This window comes from Hemicordylus capensis, chromosome 4, assembly GCF_027244095.1.
Source record: "Hemicordylus capensis ecotype Gifberg chromosome 4, rHemCap1.1.pri, whole genome shotgun sequence".
Taxonomy (NCBI): Eukaryota; Metazoa; Chordata; class Lepidosauria; order Squamata; family Cordylidae; genus Hemicordylus; species Hemicordylus capensis.
In genome coordinates this window covers 119097000-119121817 of record NC_069660.1, presented here as the reverse complement: position 1 = coordinate 119121817, position 24818 = coordinate 119097000, and the positions used below count along the sequence as shown (strand labels likewise).

The 24818-nt window shown below is 41.8% G+C and overlaps 1 protein-coding gene across 2 annotated transcripts in view; it reads right to left on the bottom strand.

The window, feature by feature from the left end:
* Positions 1–1094: 1094 nt before the first annotated feature.
* Positions 1095–24818, bottom strand: part of DNAI3 (dynein axonemal intermediate chain 3) — a 76946-nt gene continuing 53222 nt past the window's right edge. The window contains exons 15-23 of one of the 2 annotated variants that reach the window (XM_053242789.1): positions 22648–22795; positions 16594–16681; positions 11513–11643; positions 9307–9370; positions 7475–7605; positions 4695–4899; positions 4101–4192; positions 2697–2819; positions 1095–1627 (exon numbers count right to left, since the gene is read on the bottom strand). In XM_053242789.1, coding sequence (XP_053098764.1) covers positions 1490–1627; positions 2697–2819; positions 4101–4192; positions 4695–4899; positions 7475–7605; positions 9307–9370; positions 11513–11643; positions 16594–16681; positions 22648–22795 — 1120 coding nt within the window. In that variant the 3' untranslated portion in view covers positions 1095–1489. The remainder of the gene's footprint in view (positions 1628–2696; positions 2820–4100; positions 4193–4694; positions 4900–7474; positions 7606–9306; positions 9371–11512; positions 11644–16593; positions 16682–22647; positions 22796–24818) is intronic. The other variant, XM_053242790.1, reaches the window with a different exon arrangement.

Below are 24818 nucleotides of genomic sequence, written 5' to 3'. Positions count from 1 at the left end.
CCTTGTGGCTGGTTTTCTTCTTGCATTCTAATTTCTACAATGACCATATGGATGTTTGTCTGACAGAGGCCTCTGCCAGTACAGCAAGTCATGGGAAGTATGAATTCACCCACATAGAGTTTAATCTGGTTTTCTATCATACTTTAATTTTCATTTGATGGACTCTGCTCAGTTACATCATATCTAATCTGACCCAGCTCTGGAAACATAGCAACAGGCAGAGCACTGCATCAGGAAGAGTACCATCCCAACAGAGAACAGAGCAACGTTAATATTAATGAACAGCTGTTCACTTACACAGGTAAACATTCAAGCTGCTGGATAACTTCTCCTCCTTCTAGAGGATAATTGCTCCTGCTTCAGTGTAAATAGCTTTCAGTGTAAACAGCTAACATCACTTTGTAGACCATGGGAAAAGCACTCTTTGCAGTATAATCTGATTTCCTTTGTGGAGCAGTCTTATGTATTCTGATATTTATATGTTGACCATAGATGAGGCAGGTCAGCAAAAAGCTGACATTTTCCACACACTTCTGTGGTTGGTGACTTGAGTAGAAGGGGAGAGGAAAAATTATGGTCCATTATACATGGAGTCAGAGGACTAGCTTTATTACTGTAATTTTGAAAGGGCTTGTTTGGGTTTATTTTCCCTCTAACATCTAAGGGTATTGGCACTGGATCTGCCTTTTCATTTAATTCAGTCCAGTATTTAAGAAGTAGAGCTTCAAATATTACATTGCGCCATGTACCTAGCATTAAAAAAAAGTGCTCTCTAGATACCCACGAAGCTAACGTGTTCAACAGTACAGAAGCAATCAACTGAAGAAATACAGGATCAAACTATATTTCAAGCAATATCAGATGGTCAAATTTAGTTCAGAATCATAGCTATTTAAAGCAATCTTCTGACTTAACAATGTGTTCGTGCACTTTCCCAACAGAAAATATTTTAAAATTTTAAAGAAGTGTCCCGTCCCCCGCCCTCCTCCTCCTCCTCCAGTTCTTGGCAAAGTGCAAGTGTTTTGCTGGGAATTTAAAACAAAACAAAACAAAACACTTAATTTCATAGCTCAGTAAAGAAAAATAAAGAATGAGCCTTTTCAATGAGTTTATTATGGGCTTTTAATTAATGCTAATACAAATATATGCAAGACAAATTGTGTTTAGCTAGGAATGCATACCTTAAAAAATGTGAAACTGTTGCCTACATGAATATTTATTATTTATATTGTAGGGCTGGTAGAGGAGAGCAGCACATGGAGCCAAATTTTTAATATGACACTTTTGGCTGTGCCCACCACCAGAGAGACAAGCTGCTAGCTAAACTCAACAGTGTCATGTCCCTTTGGCAGTGGGGACTGCTGCAGCACAGATGTAATGTTTTTGGATCATGGCTATTCTACATAGGTCGCTCATAAAATATCCCATGCAATGATTTATACTATCCTGAATAAAACAACAGTGCTTGGACACAAAGGTACTTGACTTTTTAGGTACTAAATTTATCGTGTCCCTTCAGTAGTCCAAGTCGTATCAGAATGGTCTTCTCTAGTTCCAAAAAGTCAGCATAATCTTGATTTGTTTGCTCTTCCATTAGCTCTCTTGATCGCTGACCGCCAATCAATTTCTATGAGGGGGAAAAAGAATTACCAGTATGTTGCCTGACATGACGCAGAGCATCATGACGGGGCTTCTGCAAACTTCAAAGGTGGTCTTGAGGCTGCTCAACCAATGGATGGTTGTGCAAGCATTGTTGTGAATGGGGAAACTGCAGTTGCCTTTAACAGCTTCAGTGCTGCCTTAGAAGTCTGCAGCAGCCTCAGCGTTCCACTTCATAGTTCTGTGCATTGTCAGCCACCATTTCCAATGTAAGTTATGCTCCTGAAGTGGGTGGGCAACTTCATTTCCACCTTGCACAAGACTTCCTTAGACAGCAGTGCAGGCCAGTCAGAAAGACCACATAATGCTGCACAACATGTGGGTCACCATGTTTCTGAAGACTTGTCTTACATACACAGCTTACAATGCATTCATTGTAACATTTTCCCCTAGACCCCTTCAAAACAGCCAAATACTAAAGCAGCCTTTGTACTCAAGAATAGTTAGACTAAAGCATCATTCACTGAATTTGCTACCTCAGATATGAAGCACTGTCCTGAAGAGATGCCAAATGTGAAAGCAGGATGTTTGTGTTTATTCTGTGTAACCTTGTTGCTAGGTGATGTGTGAGGTTCACTGACCATTTTGTCAATGTGGAGAAAAATGGCAACTCAAGAGAAATATACCAAGAGTAGCCACCAAGAAAATGGAGTCGGCATTACATTTTAGAAATGCAAATAAGAAGTAATGACTGTAGAAGCTGTAATGACTCTGGGCCAGTCACTTCTCTCTCAGCCTAACCTACTTCACAGGGTTGTTGTGAGGAGAAACTGAAGTATGTAGTACACTGCTCTGGGCTCCTTGGAGGAAGAGCGGGATATAAAATGTAATAAATAATAAATAATAAAATAAATAAAAATGATGGAATGGGGTCAGTTTTCCTTATCACATAAAAAGCATGGGTGCTGAGAAAATGCACAACAAATTCACTTTGCAACTTAAAAAGCTGGGAAAAATCAAAGAAATACTTGATTGATAGGCACACTTTCAAAAAAAATCTCCAGGGCTAGCTTTTCTGCCTCTTGAGAAGATCTTACCGTTTTCTTCATCAACTTTTCTTGCTCCAGTACTATTCTTTCCTGGGCTCTGAATTCTTGCCTCTGGTCAAAAAACTCAAGGTGTTTGACTTCTCGCTCGAAATAGTGAAGTACACTGGACCGCTGAAGTTAAATAAGGTATTTTTAGTTTATGAGGACATGCTAAATATATTAACATATTAACTAAAACACAGTTGTTCCAACCCAACGAAAGGTCATGTGTGCAAGCATGGAAAAAAGGGTGGGAACATGTACATCACCTTAAGCTCCTTCAGAAAAGGGTGGGATAAAACGGTGAAAAACGGTGGGATAAAATGGTGAGAGCCAGCGTGGTGTAGTGGGTAGAGTACTGGACTAGGACCGGGGAGACCCGAGTTCAAATCCCCATTCAGCCATGAAATTAGCTGGGTGACTCTGGGCCAGTCACTTCTCCCTCAGCCTAACCTACTTCACAGGGTTGTTGTGAAAGAGAAACTCAAGGATGTAGTACACCGCTCTGGGCTCCTTGGAGGAAGAGCGGGATATAAATGTAATAATAATAATAATAATAATAAAAAGTGATGTGAATCCTAGAGTAGAGGCTGTGTGTGCAAGTGAAGGCAGAGTGCCAATTATGCCTCCTCACAGTCGTAGAACGTAATATTTATCCGGTCCTTGACCAGCAGTATTACAAATACAGACATAAAAACATAAACTAAACATTAGCACATATTTTACAAAGGATATAACAGTATTTTACCACAGTTCTAATTTTATCTTCATCACATAGAGAAAATAAAAACCTCAATAAAACATCATCTGCTCTCCCATTAAAATTTATCAGAAGGGGAGAAAGTAGCTTTCCTCTGGCTTCATCATAGAAGCTACAATGTAAAAAGGCATGTGCTATTGTTTCAACACAGCCCTTATCACAAGGACATACACGATTCACCAGGGGAAGAGGCTGTGTGTGCAAGTGAGGGCAGAGTGCCGATTATGCCTCCTCACAGTCAAATTGTTGATAGTGCTGATGAGCTGCTCAGGAGGGGAACTTTGCATAGTTCCTATTTCCTGTTGAATGGCTGATTAGAGCAATCACCTGTACAGTATTCCAATTTAGTCCCTCCTCTGCTCCACCTTCAGCCCAAGGGCTGTTATGCACACTTGTCGGTTTTCTGATGGAGTTATGTTGGCATAACCAACACGTTGGCGACTCTGGTTGCCAGAATTGTATTTGGCCATTATATGATTATTCTCATATTGGATGGCTCAATGCATGCCACATCCAGTTGTGTCTATTAACTGATAGTGTGCCACAAGGTGGGATGCATGGAAGTCTAGGGCAACCACAGCCTGTAATTCTCTTAACATCCATCATGCAGAAATCTTTCAATGCCCCGAAGATTTGTGGAACAGGTTACAAACCTCATTGCTGGAAGGGTGACTTAAAGTCCATGAAATTTCTAAAATATGCAGGGTACCAAAGTCGTCAGATACTGCTAAGAAGTGTTGCTTCGCTTTAGGAAAAGTCAGAAAATATTATTGCAGAGGAGTTATAAAAACAGTGGAATATTTGTGTTCAATATTTTTGGCAGATAAAGAGTGGTACCATACATTTATTTGCTTCTTGTATCTTCTCAGTCTTGTGATACTAAACCCTGTCCCTTACACAATCAAATAGACCCATGGCCCGAAAGCGAATGGCATGCGCACTGTTGCTGTCTTTCTACCCATCCTGTTGTACTCTGCACCAGAACATATTAAGCTGAAATTGCAGATTTGTGAGGGGCAGACTTAATTAAGTGCAGACTTAATTGCCACTTCACCTGCTCTTTCATTTCCTTCTAGAGCCATTCAAGAGCATTTTATAACACAGACTGATACCTTCATCTGAATTATCTTTCTGAGATTGACTTGCAGCTGCTGCAACTCCTACACATGCTGTTGAGTTCTAAAGACAAAACCTGTGTGTAGTTATATTAAAAGCAGGAAAATAGAAAGGCAGTTACATTGACATACAAGAGTAGATCCAAGGTCTGATGCAAGTAATCATCGAAATGCAGACATTCTGGGTCTGAGATGCTTCATGAGTTTTCTCCAATAGGTCCCAAATATCAATGTTTCCATCTTCTCTTCCAATAAAGAAAACACCTGCTCTTGATAAGGACCAGTGTCCAACAGTGTATCTTTTTGCCGCACAGCTTGACTGAAGGAGTGGTCCGCTCTGAATTAAAACATACACAACATACGCTCTGCATTAAAACATACAGGCAAAAGCATCAACAAGCAGCAAAAGAAAACTCTACATCTCTTCATTCTTCATCATCCTGATTCTTGTCTTCTGAGAGCTTCAATGACCTTTTCTCTATCTCACTACAGTGTGGGGGGGGAGGGAGAATTGAATCCATTGTGCTGAAACATGTTATGTTACACAACTAAATTAAATTCTGCATAGAAGTACTTTTTAGACTTTTGTTATATTTAGGTAACTTATCCTTCATGTTGAATCTGAATGAACTTTGTCAGATAATTTGGGTAAGACTGGTATAAAGTTAAGCATAGGATCATAGTGTGATCCTATCCCAACCTCAGTTTATAGTTGCTGGGTGGGATTGTGCCCAGTGTGAAGGAATCCTGGACAAAGAGAAAGGTAGCAAATACCACATCAGATGCCTGCTGCTGCTCCTGCTGAACTGGTTTTGTTCTGTTTTAAGTGTGTGGTTTTTCACATATTTATTGCATTTTTTTAGCCTACTTTCCTTAAGGAAAGTAAACTTATGAGATCATCTGGCACTCTGTGTGTGTGTCCGTGTGTCCCACCCTCCTCCCTGCCCTCGACTTTGCAATGTCTTGACCAATATGAACCAAATTGGGTACAGTTGTAGGGACGTATAGGAACTTCTCAATGGCATAGTTTGTGATTATGTCATCCACCCCAATTCAGGATTGCGGATGCGTAAATGTTTGAGTGGGCAAACTTGTGGACTGCCTAACCGATTTGAACAAAATTTGCTATAGATGTAGTGACACATAAGGATGGCTCAACAGTGTAGTTTGTGATTATGTCACCTACCACAATTCAAGATAGCAGGTGTGTGAACATTTAAGGCTGAAATGGGCCATCTTGTGAAGAAGATAATTATCAAAGATTATAGTGAAAGGTAAGTAGGCAGATTAGTTCTTACCAGAACAACTTGTTTAATATTGGAAGCTACTTTGGAGACTCTGAAAAGCAGGATACAAAATCTACTAAATAATAATAACTAATAAGATCATGAATAAATTTTGCTGTGTTGGCACAAAGAGAAACTACAGCAGCACAGTGGATATATGCAGGCATTGCATTCATGGTCTCTCTCACTGGTGTAAACAGAACAGCAGAGAAAATTTGGGCAGAATTGGGAGCATGACTAGAGGATGGAGCAAGGCTTAGTTCACATCCTGTGCTCATTTTTTTTGTGTGAAAACGCACTCTGTAACCAAGGGAACAGTGTGCATAAGCAACAGCCAAGAAGGAAGAGCAGATGAATCACGCTTTCCAGATCCCTCACAGGTGCTGTGCTACAGGAATCCAGTTACAAACAACCAGCAGGCAGCTCATCTCCAGGGTTGCAAATGGACTGCAAGGACAGAACAGTCCACACAGGTAAGAAAAAGGAGGTGGGCTCACCAGGGAAGGGCAGCCCATATCTCAAAAATTAACTCTTGAACATCTTCCAGCCAACCCCCAGTATGCAACACACTTTAACAGTCACAATCACAGGGTGGACCCCAAGAACATGGAAAGCTGTGTGCTGGTGAGACAAACCTTCTGCCCTCAGCATGGGAAATGCAGGGTACAGAAAGGGAGCCTTTGTTAGCCACTCCCTTCAAAAACAGGTTGTCTCCAACTATGCACGACAGATGAACACTTCACATATTACAGGATCAGTGCCATGGCAGAAGGAGCAGAATGAACAATAAACACAATTCCAGTGCAACTCCCTACATTGAATGGATGAGTTTTGTAGCAATGGCCAACACTGTTTTGCCTTGCTACTTCGTTTCTGGAAATTCAGCACTAGTGTCAGGTGCTGGGGGCCTGGAGGCAAAGCCCTACATTGCCCCCCTTCAATGAAATGCCTCTCTGATGTATACCCCCAAGCTTACTGGCAAATGGGCAGCAGGCAGGTGGCAGTTCCTCCCACCTTCCCCATCAGAGAATGAGGGGAATCTTCATTGGCTCCTCTCCCTTCTACACCCAAGGATAGGAAGTAAAGGAACCACTACCACCACCTCCACTCCATTCACCGATGGGAAAAGTGAGAATAAGACCCCCTTAGTGGTAGCTCCTTTCTTCTTCAGTGGTCTCCTCGCAGAAGCCTTTGTGCCATCAGAGAGGCAAAGGCCTTGGAAGAAAGCTCACAGGCCAATTGAAAGGGTAAGAGGAAGGTAAGTATAACCTGCCTTCCCCACAGGAAGGGCTTTGGAGCCCTTCTCACTAATCGTGAGAAGAGGCTCATTGTGTTTCAAACCATTAAGGAACATTTGTTGGTTCAAAAATCTTCCAGTTCATTCTCTAAGAGAAGTGTAACAATAAGTGGTCTGCAGGAAACCTCTCTTGCAGAGAATGAAGGGAAATATTTAACCAAGTTATATTCCTCTGAGGAAGAGCTGTTTTTATCACAGCTCAAAACATGTTGGGGCCTATTGGATAGTTTTGCAATATTAGATGTTCCCTGCACCTGTTTAAATCACTCTGTGGAATGTTTGGTTTTGTGACACCTTAGTTTGTGCCTCCTGAGTCCAGAAGAACATACCGTTACACCTTCTTTCCATATTGCAAAATTCCAGCCTCCAACAGTGAGGATTATGTCTTTGAAAAATGGAGACCTCTGTATGGTATGGACAAGTCCATCATGGATGGTGTATACATTGGTTATCTTCTGACCTTATCCAAAATAAAGGCACATTATTTTATATAAGCATACATTTACCTCACCTTCACATTTTGTGGCGTTTGGGAGCGGTTTTTGTTTTGTTTGGGGTTTTTTTTGCACAAGATCTTGAACATAGTTGGTAAGCTATCTATCCAGGCCCTATGTAGAAGTCATGTTGAGAAAAAGAGCCTCCCACCATTCACACGAAGAAAGAGACAAAGCACTAGGGATGTGCATGGAACCGGCAGGGGCTAGTTCGACGGCGGGGGTGGGATAACTTTAAGGGCAGGGGGAGGGTGCACTTACCCCTCCCTCTGCTTCCCCCCCACCCGGCACTGGCTGGAAAACTGGCCTGGTGGGGTGGCAGCGTACCTCCCTGCCAGCCCGTCCACTCTTCAGACTGGAAGTAGCTTGAGCACAAGCGCAAGTACGATGTGTGCACGCTTGCAAGCTACTTCCACCTACTTCTGGTTCGAAAAACCGATGGGGTGGCAGGGAGGTATGCTGTCGCCCCGCCAGACTGGTTTTCCAGCCAGCACCGGGAAGTGGAGGGAGGGGTAAGTGTACCCTCCCCACCGTTAAAGTTATCCAAACCCCGCCGTTTAACTCATCAAACCAGCCAGTGTTTTAACCTGTTCGGAGGCCTGTAAAAGGTTCATGCACATCTCTATAAAGCACAGCCTAGTATGCCTCTAGTTTACCTCAGGGGTGTAGCAAGGTTGGAGTGGGCTTTGAGACAAAGAGTAAAGATGGGTCTCTGCCTCCCCCACCTCCCCACCTTATTCTTCAGAGAGATGGGAGGGAAAGAGTGAAGAGCAAGCTGTCACTCATCTGGTGGGCCCCCTTCCCTCAGGGACATTTGTCACCTCAACTTGATCAATTATAGCTACACCCTTGGTTTCTCTTGATATTTAGCTATCTGCAGCTCCTGAAAGATGTTGATCCACTCTAGTCCGAGTATATCAACAGCAGCAATAGTTGCTTACTTACAAAAGAGTATGACTCTGTTGTGTAAGGCTATTATATTAATTGGCCAACATGATACACAGTAGTGAGTCAGAGGGAGAGGGGCTGTGCATTTGCAAAGGGTCTCTGCACTGAAGGCTTCCTGTACAGCCTAGCAGGTGGGAAGGGGAAAGATTTTCACGTCTCCTTCCCGCCCCCCCGCCCCCGCAAAAGACCTTTCCTCTTGCAAAACATTCAGGCACACATTTGTCACAAGAGGAAAGCCCCTCTGCATCAACTTGGCTGCACAAGAAGCCTTCAGTGCAGGGATGCAGAAGACTCCTTACAAATGCATGGCTTTTCTCCCACTGACTTACTGCTATGTATCATGTCGGCCACTGTCCTTTACACAAACAACTTTGGTCGTCGTTTTCTTCTTCTGGTTCTTTCAGTGGCACCCATTTGGGTTGGAAAGTTGTTTAACTGCTAATAAAGTATTCATTTCTAGCACATACAGAGAGGAGGACCTGTCTAATATATATTTGCTATCTTGCCAAGTAAGCTCATTTTAATTATGTAATTTCCAGCACATGTTAAATAAGTCATTGTGTATAAGGTTTTTTTTAGAACTTTAAGCATGTATGTTGCTCTGTTTTAGGTTTAGTGAAGTCATTGGCTATAAAAAAATGCACTCCCCTAGTCCTTTGTCTATCTTTATCCATGAGAAGAAATGTAATCTTTATCCATGCCAAGAAATGTAAACATACTAAGCAGTCTTCCTGAGTCACCATCTCTTTCCATCTTCCAGTCTGCATAAAGGACTTCACCATCCTATAATGCCACAAAAAATGTAATACATTTGGACAGCAGGAGGTTAGGCAAAATATTGGTCACAATTAATTTAGTCAAACTTTGATCACGTTTGCAAAAATGCTTGCAAAATGGAAATATATATTATGCTCTCATTTGGGTGCATTACAAGAATGCAGAATAAAGTTTGAGTTTAAAAGCTACCTTATGACATTATCCTCTTCTTATATTCAGCTGATAAATTGTTGGCACCAAACACTTATGTTCACAGGCCAAGAGTCCAAACCAAAGGAAGAGGCATAGCTAGACAATGAAAGCATTTAACAGCTTTCTTTAAAATAAAATAAAAAACCACTTAGGGGAAAAACCAGAGCAGAACAGCAAATTCAGAATAAGGCATACGGTAATATAATAAAAAGCTGACTTCTCTTGTAGACTGAACTGGATACTGTTCTTAAAAGAGTAGGTTTAGCAAACTGCCAACGATACAAAGCCAGCTTTAAGAAGTTATAATTATTCTTATCTTTTTATTTCTTTGCTACGTTGTTTGTGTTGATGCTTTTGGCTTATTTGGGTTTATACACTCTAGTGTAGTTTTGCCAGCTCAGTAACAATTCCATGTGCTTAGATGCCCAATCTCTCAAAAGTGATCTCTTCTTTGGAGGAAAAATAGTTCATAGGGGTCTGGTGACAATGAATACATTGTTAATTGCCCATGTCTATCCTACACACATGTGCACCAAAATAGATCTTGAAAGTAATTGGGGGAATTACTCAGAACCAGGGGTGTAGCGGAGTGGGGACATGCAGGAACGGAATGCCAGTACTTCCCAGCTTCTCTCACTGTCGGGATGGGCATGGCTATGGGAGCTATTATGGAAGGTGCCTGAACTCCTGAATTTGTGATTATACCCCTGCTCAGAACCAAATTTGCAACTGTTAGACAAGGAGAGTATGGTGAAAGAAAGGGGAAGCAGAGGGAGAGGGAGAGATAGACAGAGTAATAGGAGAGTTGCAAAGGCAAGAAAGTTCAAGAAAAGGGGAGAAAATGAGAAATCTTTATTGCAGGGTCCTGGGAAATATCTGGGTCGGGAGGTTGCTATTCAAATGGAATGCCAAGATAAAAGAGCACCTGTATGCCAAAATCTACTTAACTGTCTTATAGCTTTCCTTGATTATATTTTAGGGGTATGGTTTTTTTGGACTTGCCGTTTGTCTAAGACTCCTGTTTTCTCCATATGGAAATCCAGCTTCATTACAAGTGCAAAGATCCTAGGTGAGTGCTTTGCTTCTCTGGGTTCTTTGCATCCCTTCAGAGGTTGCATGACCATGCTGCTTGGTATTTGTTTCCCTCCAGGGCACCAAATGCTTATTTTTGCAACAGTCTCACTCAGGGTGAATGCTAAATTCCAAGACTGAGGGGAGGCTGTCTTGTAACAAGGAATCATTACTAAGAGCTCATAAGACCCTATGTCAGGCCTGCACAGTTTCACAGGCCTATGTCAGGCCTGCACAGCCCTTGCAGATATTAGGGATGTGCACAAATCGCTTCGGCGGTCCTCTTTTGGTGTTGCGTGCACACGCACATGTGCACCGGCCACTTCGGATCTGATGCTGACTGGGGCAGCAAGAGGGTATGCTGCCACCCCGCAACAGCGATTCTGGGTACAGCGCCAGCGGGGGAAACATGGTGGGAGGGGGTAAGCGCACCCTCCCTGCTCCTTAAAGGTAACCCCACCCCTGCTGCCGAACTGGCTGTCTGCTGGTTCATGCACATTCCTAGCAGATACTGGACTACAACTCCCATCACCCTTGACTATTTGCCACTGTGGCTGATGGGAGTCGTAGTCTAAAAGCAGCTAGACGGCCCAAGTTGTGCAGCCACACCCTAAGTAATAGGGGTTGGTCAAATTCCCTCAGGTGAACAAGTCTGAGAATGGGTTTTCCTGCTAATTTATGCATATATTTGATTTATATACTGCCCTTCCAAAAATGGCTCAGGGAGGTTTCAGGATAAGACTTATGGATCATTTAATAAAGTACTAGTTTACACACACACACCACCACCACCACCACCACCCACCACCACACTCCTGCACTCTCCAGTTCTCTTTCTTATCTGTCTGTTGCTAACAATAATTCATACTCAAAATACAAACTTACTTCAGTTCCAACAAAAAAGTTGGTGGTGATATTTTCTAGCAGCTTAGGAGGTTTTGTGGATGGGTTCCGTATCTGGCTATATGGCATTTTCTCTATGGGTGCCTCTGCTTTGAATTGAGGTTGCGTCTTGTCTTTAAAAGAATTTGGATCAAATTACTGCCATGTAAAAATGACACAACCAAATATCTCACCTTGTGTACCAAAGAACATTAGTAAGTGGAGTGGGGGAGACGCTTGAATAATATGTGCTGGCCGTTAACTAATCAACTTTCCCTTTTGCTTGATGAAGAGACCTGTATAAAGCTGGCATATACTCACTCACTACTACCATTTAACACTTATTTTGCATCAAAAGTATACTAAGCACAGCAATTAATTTGAATTGTTCTTCCTAATTAATGGCTTTCACCTAGCTTAGTGCTTCAAGGAAGAGGTGACAGTTCTATGGCAACTGGTGACAAGTCCACATTTGGGATTTATCCATCTTAAATTTGGTTATCCTTTATTTTCCTCAGTTCAGCATGTATTGTAGTTTGATGGGGTTGTATTAGAAATCCCTCGCCCCCTCCTCAAATCTTACAACCTCTTCAATGGACTATGAATGATATTCTACAAAAAGGGATTATGCCGGATTCGTGGAAGTATGCAAATATTGCAGTAATCCCAAAACCAGATCAAGACCTAACATCAGTTAAAAACTATAGACCAATTTCACTTTTAAATAATGATTACAAACTTTTTGCTGCCATTTTGGCAAGAAGAATGAAGGTTATATTAAGGCATTTTATTCATGAAGATCAAGTTGGATTTTTGCCAAAGAGACAACTGAGAGACAATGTCAGAACAGTCTTGAATGTATTGGAGTACTATGAAAAACATAATGATAAACAGATGGCGATGATTTTTTTGGATGCAGAGAAAGCTTTTGACAATATTTCGTGGCAATTTATGTGGAGATTACTAAAGGTAATGACTGCTGCAACAATTTTATTAGAGCAATTAAGACAATTTATTCGGAGCAATATGCTAAGATTATTGTAAATGGGGAACTATCAGACAACTGTGTAATACAAAAAGGGACTAAACAAGGATGTCCACTTTCCCCATTGCTTTTTATACTGGTTCTAGAAGTGCTTTGTAGAACTATCAGAGAAGATGATAAATTACATGGTCCCAAAATTGGGAAACAGGATTACAAGTTGAGAGCCTTTGCAGATGATGTTGTGCTGTTTTTAGAGAATCCAATGGACAAGACTGAAAGACTCTTGGATAAAATACAACAATTTGGACAGCTGGCTGGATTTTATATAAGACCAAGACCAAGGTCCTGACTAAAAATATGGATCAGAAAACCAAGGACAGATTCTCTGAAATAAGTGAGTTGAAAGTGGAGAAGAAAGTTAAATACCTGGGGGTCTGGTTATCAAATAACAATTCCTTGTTGTTCACAAACAACTATGTTAAAATATGGAATTCAGTGAAAATTGATCTACAAAGATGGTCTAAAATGAATTTGTCTTTAATGGGAAGAATTTCAGTGGTGAAAATGAATGTCTTGCCTAAAATGTTATTTCTCTTTCAGACTATTCCCATAATTAACACTCTAACTTCTTTTAAGCAATGGCAGAAGGACATAACTAAGTTTGTTTGGCAGGGGGAAAGACCAAGAATTAATTTTAAGAATTTAACAGATGTAAAGGAAAGAGGTGGTCTTACCTTGCCAGACTTACTTAAGGTTATACTTTGATGCTGTTTGTTTGACATGGCTAAAAGAATGGATAACATTAAGAAACCCTAGAATTCTTGATTTGGAAGGATTTGACAGAAGGTTTGGATGGCATGCGTATCTGTAGTATGAAAAAAGTAAAATACATAAAAACTTTTTGAACTACTATGTGAGAAGGAGTTTAATGCGGGTGTGGTTAAAATACAAAAATTGGTTTGAACCTAAAACTCCGTTATGGATATCTCCGATTGAAGCCTTATCACGCAAAGAAGTAAATATGCAAATGTGTTGGGGTACCTATAGGGATTTGTTACATTTTCATGAAAAGGATTGTAAGTTAAAAAGTTTAACTGAAATACAAGATTTGGTCAGAGATTGGTTTCAGTATCATCAGTTAAATGAGAGATATAAGAAAGACTTTAAAGTTGGATTTGAGGATCAGACTTCAAATTTTGAGAAGGAATTATGTCAAAATGATGAAAAATTAGTTTCTAAAATGTATAAACTGTTGCTTCTGGAGGAGACAAGAGAGGAAGTGGTTAAAATGACTATGATAAAGTGGGCTCAAGATGTGGGGCGTAATATAGAAATGGCAGCATGGGAAAAGTTATGGGAAAATGATTTAAAATTCACTGCATGTTATGCTATAAAAGAAAACTATTATAAAATGATGTATAGATGGTATCTGACACCAAAAAAATTGGCATTAATGTATAAAAATGTTTCAAACAAATGTTGGAAGTGTGGACATTCTGAAGGCACCTTTTTTCATATGTGGTGGACCTGTAGGAAGGCTAAAGCCTACTGGGATATGATATATAATAAGTTAAAGAAAATATTTAAAATGACATTTCCTAAGAAGCCAGAATCCTTCCTGCTGGGAATAACACAAGGTGTAATCTCTACAACTAATTTAACATTTTTTATGTATGCTTCTACGGCGGCCAGAATTATATATGCACAGAAATGGAAGAGTAATGAACTGCCTTCAAAAGAAGACTGGCTGATGAAATTTTTGGAATATGCGGAGATGGCAAAACTTACAACACTAATAAGAGACCAAAACTTGGAATGTTTTAAAGAAGATTGGAAACCATTCTTGTTGTATCTAAAGAATTACTTTCCTACTATGGACTTTACAGCAGGGTTTGAAATTTAGCAAAAAAACTGCAGGTTGGGTAGATTAGCTATGTTTGTAAGGGTTTAAATTTATGCTTTGAATTATTATTATAGCAAGGGTAAACTTTATAGCTCATGAATCACGAAGAGATGTGTGCGGGAAGTCCACCTTTTTGTGTGTATTTGTAATGAATGACAATATTACTATTGTTAAAATTAATAAAAATTGAATTTGGGGGGGGGAGAAATCCCTCGCCCCCTCCCAGACTATATTTCTTGAGAGGAATTTCACAACATTTCTTGAGGGGAATCCATAGTAATTAAACCAGTTTTAATTATAATTAATTATAATTTAAGTTAAAATGTTTAGATGTGCCCCTAGGAAGCACACAGACATTCAGTGGGTACATTGGTCTACATGTTACACAGTTTGACACTACTGTCAGCTCCTAATGAAGCATTGGTGGTCTTGTGCAAGAGCACAAACGCCTGCACTAGCATGCCCACAGTTCAAGAGTGGTACTTACATTGGAAATAATGTAAGTACCACTCTCAAAGTGCAGGCATGCTAGTTTAAGCATTTGTGCTCTTGCCCTTTTGCACAAGACCACTGATGCTTTATTAAGAGCATGTAGTTGCATGGGCAACTGGGAACTGCCGGCGTTAAACCGTGCAGTGTATGGGGCATTATAACTGACTGTTTAAGCACACATTTTACCGGCACCTGCAGAAGACAAAAGATTGGTCCCATCTATGAATCTGAATAGCAGGCTGGTGAAGAAGCACATTCTGAAAGATCCCATAGAGATTGAATAATCTGATCTCTTTGGGGATACTGTTATTTCTGCTCCACACATTTTAATTATGCTAATTGTTGTTATGAATTTCCTTGAAACATATCTGACCAAACATACATATCTGGTCTTTCTAAAGGTTTACACAATTTTCTATGGGTTACCAAAAAGAGAAAAGACTCAGAGGTTCAATTACATACTAGTCTTAAAGAAGTAGTCTTTTACATTGTTGGGGTAAATATCAGAACAGAATAAGTCCAATAGTTTCTCCTTTGATATCAATTTCAAACGCATATTTTCATGAAGAAGAACAATGGGAAATTTGGATCATGGACAGAAAAATCTTGTACTTTGCAGAATGTATAAGTTAATAATGTGAAATTGAAACCTATTCAAATGCGTATAGAGGAGTCCGTTCAAAAACCTCCCTGGTTTCAGTATATTCAAATGGGTTCAATTGTTCAGCATGAATTACATCGACAAGGAGGGAGACTTAGGGATTTGACGGATTTTGAAAAATTAATTCAAAAAAATCCTGATCATTTGCTTGGCATGGTCTATAAATATAATATAGACCGTGCAGAACAAAAAGAACAAGTAAAGATGTGCATGATTAGATGGATGCAGAATATAAATAAAACAATTGATTTTAGTGATTGGGAATATTAATGGAAGAAACGTATTAAATTTACCCTTAGCAATAATTTGCGGGAGAATTAGTATAAAATGTCTTTTTGGTGGTATGTGACTCCTATGACTATTCATAAAGTTGAAAGCAGTTTCCCAAAAGAAAGTTGGAAATGTAACCATCACATAGGGATGTTTTATCATATGTGGTGGACATGCAATACTGCCCAATCATTTTGGAAGCAAATACATTGTAAAATGGAGCAAATTTTAGGTACCAAATTTCCTTTTCTACCAGAAATCTTTCTTTTAAGTTTGACAAAATCTTATATTCCAGTGAAGTATACTGAATTGTCTTTATATATGATCACGGCAACGAGGATTCTTTATGCGGCCAATTGGCGTTCTTCTATAATCCTCTTTAGCTGATTGGTTCATTAAATAATGGGACTAAGCCTCTGTTTCCAAAGTTTCAGCTGATGTGAATAACTCTCCATCAGATTCTTTTTTATAAACTTGGGAATCTTTCATAAAATATAATGTTCAACAAGGTCATTGTTTGTTTCCGAGATCTGGTTTTGATTTGTGATCCATGATTTTGTGATTGAAATCCAGTTGGTGGAAATTGTCTTTCTTGTTTTTGTTTTTGTTTTAAACTTATTTCTCGTTTTACTTTATTCTGACGTTGACTCTTGGCGCAAAACTTTGTATGCTTTGATTCAAAGAGATGGAATCAGATCTTTCTTTGTTAAAAAAAAAGAAAAAAGAGAGAGAGAGAGAGAGAAAGAAACATATCACATAAGATGTATTATTACCTTGGAATTTTGTGTGGTAGTATTCTTCTCTGAGACTAATTTTTGTTGGACTAAACTCTCCACTTGTGTTTGACTTGGACAGATTTACCTGTGTTAAGATATAAGAATTTATTTCTTGATAATTAAAAGGTCATAACAACATTGAGTTACATGACTACATCACTTTTGGGCATCTCTCTGCACAGTGGCATAGCGAGGACGCTGGCAGTCCCTGTCCATCCTGCCAAAGGCAGCACCCGCCACACCCCCTGCATCTGATGTCAGACACAGAGGGCATGACCCCATTAGCAAATGGGGCCACAAAGCCCATTTGGAAGTAAAATTTGCCCAGCACCGCGTTAGCAGCGTGGCCGGGATGGCTTCTCCCTGCTTGCAAAGGCCGGGGAGAGGCATTCCAGGCATAGGCAAAACTAGGGGGGCAGCCAGGGCACATGCCCTAGGCACCACGGGGGGGGCACCAGTGCCATGCTGCCCCCCCCCAATTCTCAGATTCCCTAACCTTGTAGCCCCTTCGGGGGGCTTCCTAAGGGCCACAGGGGGGTCTGCAAAGGTTCCCCCTCCCGCTGCTGGCCTCTTGGATCACTGCCGCAGCCTGTCTTGGGCTAATTTTCAGGCCTGCTTGGGCCTACAAAGAACAGTGCAGTGGCCATTCTGGAGTTCGCCGCACATGCTCAAAAGGCCTCTGCGAGGCCTGGCAAGGCATAGGACCTCACAGGGGCCATTTGAGCATGTGCGGCTGCCATTTTCTAAAAATTAAAAAAAAGGCTGCTGAAAACAAAAATGGCCACCGCACATGCTCAAATGGCCTCTGCAAGACTCAAGTCTAGATTTTTCACTGATCTAGGGAGTCAGAAGAATGCAAAGTTGTTGGCAAGGCACCCGAGCATTTAAAAAACAGATATAAATGGCACAAAAGAAAGTGGACAAAACATCCCTTAAAAAGACAATGGCAAAACTGAAGGGTCAGGAGGAGAGGCAAGGAATAAAATAGAAATATTCACTCGCATGCTGTTTAATTCTCTATACAGAACTCTATCTATCTGAATATTTGTCAAGCAATCTGATTATAAAGTTTGTGGGATTTCAAACTTGGAAAGTGCCTGCCTTTAACTTGTGTGGTGCTTTAAACCCCCCCACCAAAAACTGAATATCACACTGTTTTTGCTGTTCTGTGGCTAGTTGCAACTTCCACCTTCTTCCTGATCAGGCTGCTGGATCCAAGCCTATTGTAAACTGCTGGATAATTTCAGATTGTTTGGGGCCCACCCCTAGGATTTCCCTTCCCATTGCCGCCATCTCCCTTTAAGGCAAAAGCTGTTTGAACAGAAAAAAACCATCCCTGAATTTCTTGGAGACAGCAACCTGTAGGTAAGGTGTGCTGAGGTGGCAGAGCATTTGCTAAAGAGAGCTTTCACTGCTTAGCTCTGTGGAGACACGCCCAGCACATGGATGTGCTGCGTTTCCTTGGGAAGGCAACTGGCACATATGTGCCACGTGTGGCTGTATGTATGTGTGTATGCATGTGTGTGTTGCTTACAACCTGTTTCTCCTGAAAGTGTCTGAACTTGTATTTTTGAGCCGATATTATGGTAAAGTTATCTGAAAGATGGGTGTCAGATGTTTGGACAGGGGTGCAATTTCAGTGCTTGCCCTAGGCACTATTTTCCCTAGATACGCCTCTGATTCCAGGCCAGGCTGGGAGCCCATCACTGGCTGAAATGTCTCAAAAATGGAGCCTTGTATGGCTGGGGTGCCAGGCATGGCCCCTGGAATGTGACAGCCCAGGTTCTTTGAGCCCATTCGCTGAATGGGTGCTACACCCCTGTCTTTGCAACAGAAATACAGACTACACATTTTACTCTATTGAAAAATGAGATCGGAAGTATTATTTATGCAACACAAAATTGTATGTAACCATCTTGGTCCACCATTAGAAGAAAAGTCCACAATCCAAATTAAGATAATGCTTTTATTAGGTCCAACTAAAGTCATAAAAAACATTAAACATTGAGCTTAGGTCATATATATATCACATCTGTCATTTTTCCCTTCTTGACTTGCAGGGTGAACTAGTCAGTTGAATCATTTCCAAAAAAACAGCAGCAGTGGCAATATTTTTAGAGGAAAGGGAACATTCTTATTCCCATAATACCTTCATCTCAGGAAAAGTACCAGGAGAAGTCTCTTGATAACTATCTGAGCAGCTGAGATCAAGATCTTTCAGCAGAGTGGCAAAAGATCAGAATTCTGGAACAGAAATAAGCTGTACTAGTTCCATCCAGTGTTCTCTCTAAGGTGTGCATATGTGCACATGCACACATGTTTTTTGATGCCTGCTTAGTTAATTTTAGATTCTGCTCAGATTGATCAGGAAAGGTCCATTCACTTAGCCTAAACTTGTCCCCTTAGCTAAGCAGGGTCCACACTGGTTGTATATGAATGGGAGACCACATGAGTGAGCATTATAAGATATTCCCCTCAGGGGATGGAGCCACTCTGGGAAGAGCATCTAGGTCCCAAGTTCCCTTCCTGGCCTCTCCAAGATAGGGCAGAGAGAGATTTCTCCCTGCAACCTTGGAGGAGCCACTGCCAGTCTGTGTAGGCAATACTGAGCTAGACTCAGTATGGCAGCTTCCTATGTTCCTATGATGTGTGTGTTTAGGAGAGGAGAGCTGGTCTTGTGGTAACAAGCATGACTTGTCCCCTTAGCTAAGCAGGATCTGCCCTGGCTGCATACGAATGGGAAACTTGATGAGTGAGCATTGTAAGATATTCCCCTCAGGGGATGGAGCCGCTCTGGGAAGAGCAGAAGGTTCCAAGTTCCCTCCCTGGCAGCTCCAAGATAGGGCTGAGAGAGATTCCTGCCTGCAACCTTGGAGAAGCCGCTGCCAGTCTGTGTAGACAATGCTGAGCTAGATGGACCAATGGTCTGACTCAGTATATGGCAGCTTCCTATGTTCCTATATACTGCCTTGATACTGCCACCCAGAACAAAACTCATTCTGCACTCATTATAAATGAAAGAAATTAGAGGGAATGCTGGTTCCACCCCTTCTAGTGGTTACTCAGTGGTATGGTATAAGGAAGCCGGTTGACATAAGGGGAATTACTCAGAGTAGTCCCACAGAAATTAAAAGGACAAGTTAGACTTTGCCTAATTTGTCCTTTTAATTTCAGTGGGAGTACTCTGAGCAATTTTTCTCATCATGTCCGCCACTGCTGCTAGCTGTGTTTGTCTTGGAGAATGAGTAAGGCTAAATAGATCAGTCATATACAGCTCTCTTCAGACATTCGGAAACTCTGGATGCTATGCCCAGGTGCAGTAGGCACAGAAGTGGATTGGTGACCCCTCTCTGCCATGCCAACATAGTGTTAAACCCATACCCCCTGCTATCCATGGAAGCAGTGTTTGTCTGGAGAGGTGAACACTGTCTTTGCAGCCATCAGAGGCAGAGTTATGGAGCATGGTGGCAAGGGGCTTGCTGGCACATTCCTGTGAGCACTGTACCTGGGACCAGCACCTACTGTTTCATAATGTCTGAACATGGCTTTATTGTGGCCCCATCTGTTAATGAAAGAGTTGTAGCTGTAGATAACTCTGTCAAGGTAAACGTAAAGATACCTCACTCCCAGTTACAGAAGGAGCAAGGTCAGGGATCTGGAAATTTAGACTTAGCTCAATAGCTAGCCATTCTTTGTCGTTGCCACCAATCCCTTCTCTTCCATCAGATCCTTTTCTGGCAGTAAGAAAGAGGCTTAACAGAGAAGCCGGTCTTCTGTCATTTGCACTGGGATATGGAGATGGTAAGAAACAGTGGGAGACCTCTTCTGCTGCTCAGATAGGATTCCTACTGCTGCTTACCATATAAAAAATGGTAGGGAAAATGAGACATTTGTGGTGCTGGGTGTCCTGCTTGCCAGAGGGCTGGGGACACTCACTACTGGTGAGTGGGTTTGCAGGTCCCTGAGCAAGGTTATTTCCTAATGCCAGTGGCTGGCACAGTCCTAACAGGGATGGAAGGGTATTGAGACCAGTGTTACCTCTAAGGCATGTGCGTGCACTCACACATTTTTGTATGTCCACTCAGTTAATTTTAGATCCTGCTCAGGTTGAATCAGAAAGGCCCCACTTTGAATGCACGTGTGCGCACATTGCCTTGATACTGCCACCAGAACCAAACTCATTCCGTATACAGATGGAAAAAAATTAGAGAGAACACAGATTGGGGCACCACTGTTGTAGACATGGAACCAGCAGCAACACAGGGAGGATGGCAGTTGTGCTACCAGCATTACTGTAGTTTCTCCCATTTGCCTCAATGGGAGAAACTACATCAACTAGCATCCTCCCCAGTGACACCACTGCTTCCACATCCACAGCAGTGGTGCCTCAATACCCTCCTATCCCTGTTAGGACTGTGCATCATGTCAGCCAATATTTTCAGCTATATCAACTACATAGAGTCCTAATCAGAATGGGCATGCTCCAACTAAAGTTAAGTGCTTCTAAGTACTGTGGTTTCAAAAGGAGAGATTAAAATTGCCTTGGCCTTTTGGAAAGGTAAGATAAATCCTGAAGAGAAATAAAATAGGCATGTGTCTGACTCTTCCAATTAAATAAATGGGATTTTAAAGTGCTAACCTTTTGGCTGGATTGAACTTTTTTTTTTTTTTAGCACTATATTTAGGAAACTTTAAGTGACCGACACTAAGCAGTAAGGATCCACAGTCTGTTGTGGTACCCCAAGAAGCGAAACTTCCTACACAACTCTGAATTTTATACTCCACAGGGCAGACATCTTAATTCTCACGCAGGTCTCTTTAAGGATTCTGTATACATTTCTTTTTAACATACAGATGGAGAATTCCGAGAGAGAATAAACATGATGGGAGAAAAACCCACCCAGATGCCATAAGTCAATGGTCCTAAATAACCTTTTAGGTGTATACTTATTCAAGATCTTAAGTAAAGATTGTTTTGTTTTAGCCACATAGTGACTCTGAATCCATTTGGTGGTCTGTATGACTTACACTGGCCTTGGAATGTAAATCATTTGTATTCCGAATGGTTTGCTATGTCTTGTTTGGAACAGATTTTCCCATATTGTGTTATATAAGTTGACACGAAACATTCTGTTCGTATTGATTAAAAGTATTTGGATTAAGAAGTTAACTATATAACCAACTATATAGTTGTAACCTATATACAACTGGAAATGTAGCTCTTTTTCTCTCCCTTTGCCTGAAAACGGGTTTGTAAATGTTCTTAGGTAAGTCATGTCTTTCCAGAATATGCAATCACACAGTGTTGTTGTGAGGATTACAAATAAGATAACCCCATGTACACTGTCCTGAGCTTTTCTGAGGATGTGATGCTGTATGTGGGACCCAAATGTGATAGACAGACTTGAAAGCATACAGGCCTTTACTAACCCAACTAGTATTGCTTGACATTTGCTCAGATGCTTTTGAAGCATATCAAAACCTGTTGTGTGAGAGTGTTCTATCTGCAACATTTTCCGTATGTGTGGCTCTACCCCACCATGTGTGCAAATAGCTGTTGCGGAAGGGAAAGTCTCCTTTTCATCCAACAATCACTGTTTCATATTGCATGTCCACTGCCTGACACACGATCGACACCATCAGCTCTGGTAGTACAAATTAAACGTTATGCCAGAGAGAATGGGAAAAGCAAGCCAGTGCCAAGCTTTGCTCAGGCACTCTCCCTCCCAGGCCTCCCAGCAGGTGATCAGTGCCATCAGAGCTGACAACAGCAAGTGGTTAGGTCAAAGGAACCTCTCTGTGAATAAGCAGTAGATGCACACAGTCTTTGGCTCTGGCTCCTGGGTCCCTGGAGTGGGATTGTGTTTGTACGTCCTAATTTGAAACCATCCTTTCCTAAAACATAGATAATTCAGAGAGAATTCTCACTGTCTTGAGAAGCTGAAAAGGCACAGTGGAGAGGTTAAACATAAAACTAAAAGAGACACTCTAGTCACATCTGCATCAACAATACATCTTGCCTGCTCTCACAAATTCTGTGCAATGCTGTACCTTAATTAGCGGCCTCCAGGAGAGATCTAGGTGTTTGAAAGTAGTAGGCACATCAGGGGGGACTCCAATGATCTTCTCCTCCTTTTTCTTCTCACTTGAAGCTTGGATAGCAGGTTTTTGGGATCGGAGATCCCAAAAATAGATTGTACTGCACAGAAATGAACAATGATAGAACAGTAAGGCTGGATGAGCCCTGAAGGAATAGCCAGTCCAGCTCATTCCAGTGATGCCGGTTCTACAGTACCCAACATGTTCTATCTGGTCAGAGGTACTTGAACAGATTTTGCTTTTTGAGGCAAACATGGTGCCCCCTCACCATCTGCAGTCAGGTGTCCAGCATTCTCAGGCCACGTTGTCAAGGCAGCAGCGGCAGCACACAAACAGGCTATGCCACTGAGCCAAGCAGTGGCAGTAGAAGCATTTCTTGCCTGCACTGTGGGGTGGGGCGAAGGAGAGGTATGCCCTACCAGGCCGAGGAGGGGAAAAGGCACTGCCTGTCCCAGTGGGATGAGGCAGAGTGGTGACAGGGAAGCCAATGGAATGGCGCCTATGGTGTGTGCGCTTGCTGCCCTTGAATCACTCCTTGAACCTGCACAGGAGGCAACAGGCTTACTCTGCCTCATGGGAGATCTGCCTCTGGTGAGCAAACAAGAATGCAGCCCCTTATACTGTGGCCCCTTATACTACATGCATTATGCAGTGCCACTTACCAGAGAGCATGGGGGACTAAACACATGCTCCATAAACACAATAAAATGGCGCATGCAAATAAATTATGACATTTATTCCTAGGGTTAATATAAGGAAATGTCCAACATCTACTGGCCAAAGGGGAATCCCTTACTCTGACTCAGCCCTGGACAACATTTGATACACCAAGCTGAGTGCAGCCCATTAAGTGCTTGACACAGTCCCTGTTTCTGCTGTTCCAGCTAGACAGCAAAAACAGAAGGCCTTTCAAGGCTCTGGTGGGGTGCCATACCTGACTGGTGGGCTGCAGTTGGCTTGGTGGGTCTTAAATCATATATCTGAGAGTAGGCAAGGCGATCACAAGCCAGTCTTGTGTGGCTGTTTAATATACATATATCCTGATTCCAGGTACCAATTCACAGATGACATACTAACAATAATGGGCATTTCCCCTAAATTTCAGAATTCATTGTGTGGTCAGCTGTTACTCATACTATACCTATAGAAAAAAAACATAGGAAGCTGCCATATACTGAGTCAGTCCATAGGTCCACCTTACTCAGTATTGTCTACACAGACTGGCTTCTCCAAGGTTACAGGCAGGAATCTCTCTCAGCCCTATCTTGGAGATGCCAGGGAAGGAACTTGGAGCCTAGATGCTCTTCCCAGAGCGGGTCCATCCCCTGAGGGGAATATCTTACAGTGCTCACACTTCTAGTCTCTCTTTTGTATGCAACCAGGGTGGACCCTGCTTAGCTTAAGGGGACAAGTCATGCTTCCTTACACAAGACCTGCTCTCTTCTCCACTAAAACAATTAGTGCTCTAAGTGTTACAGTTTTCCTTAAAAAAAAAAAAGTACTTTAAAGTTAGCTAAAAACCTCAGTCCTGGAGAGAGATGAAAAACTCATCCCCATTGGCTGATGTGATTATGACATCACTTTCCTGTTTTTCTCTGGGGCAGATATACTACAGTTTATTTTGCTGGGTTTTCTCCATGTGTGTGGTTTTTTTCGTGCCAACTAACAGGCCCCAAAATTATTAAGGTGAGAAACTACATGGGGGGGGGGCGGGGCGGGGGGAGTTCATTCAACTTTGCTCCCAACTAATGAGGAAGAGGCAGCTCTGATTTGAGTAGCATACTGTGGTGTGGGGACTGAGGAATTCTTCTTTAATACAGCAAGCCTTTGGTGTCTGAAGTGGTGGCAGCTCTGATCCGGGGCGATACTGGGGCTGAGGAACCCTTTCTCTACCACCATCTCTAGTGATCCTAGAAGAAGATGGCAGAGAAAACCTAGCAGAATAAACTGCAGCATATTTGCCCCAGAGCAGAACAGGAAAGTGCTTTTATCCCTATCTAATTTAAGGTGGGGGAGCCTCAGGAAAGAGAGCTTCCTTTTCTTTTAGTGTAACTAAGTAAACAGCCCCTTGCACAGTCCCCCTACCCCAGTATCCCACCCAAATCAGAGCTGCAACCTCCTCA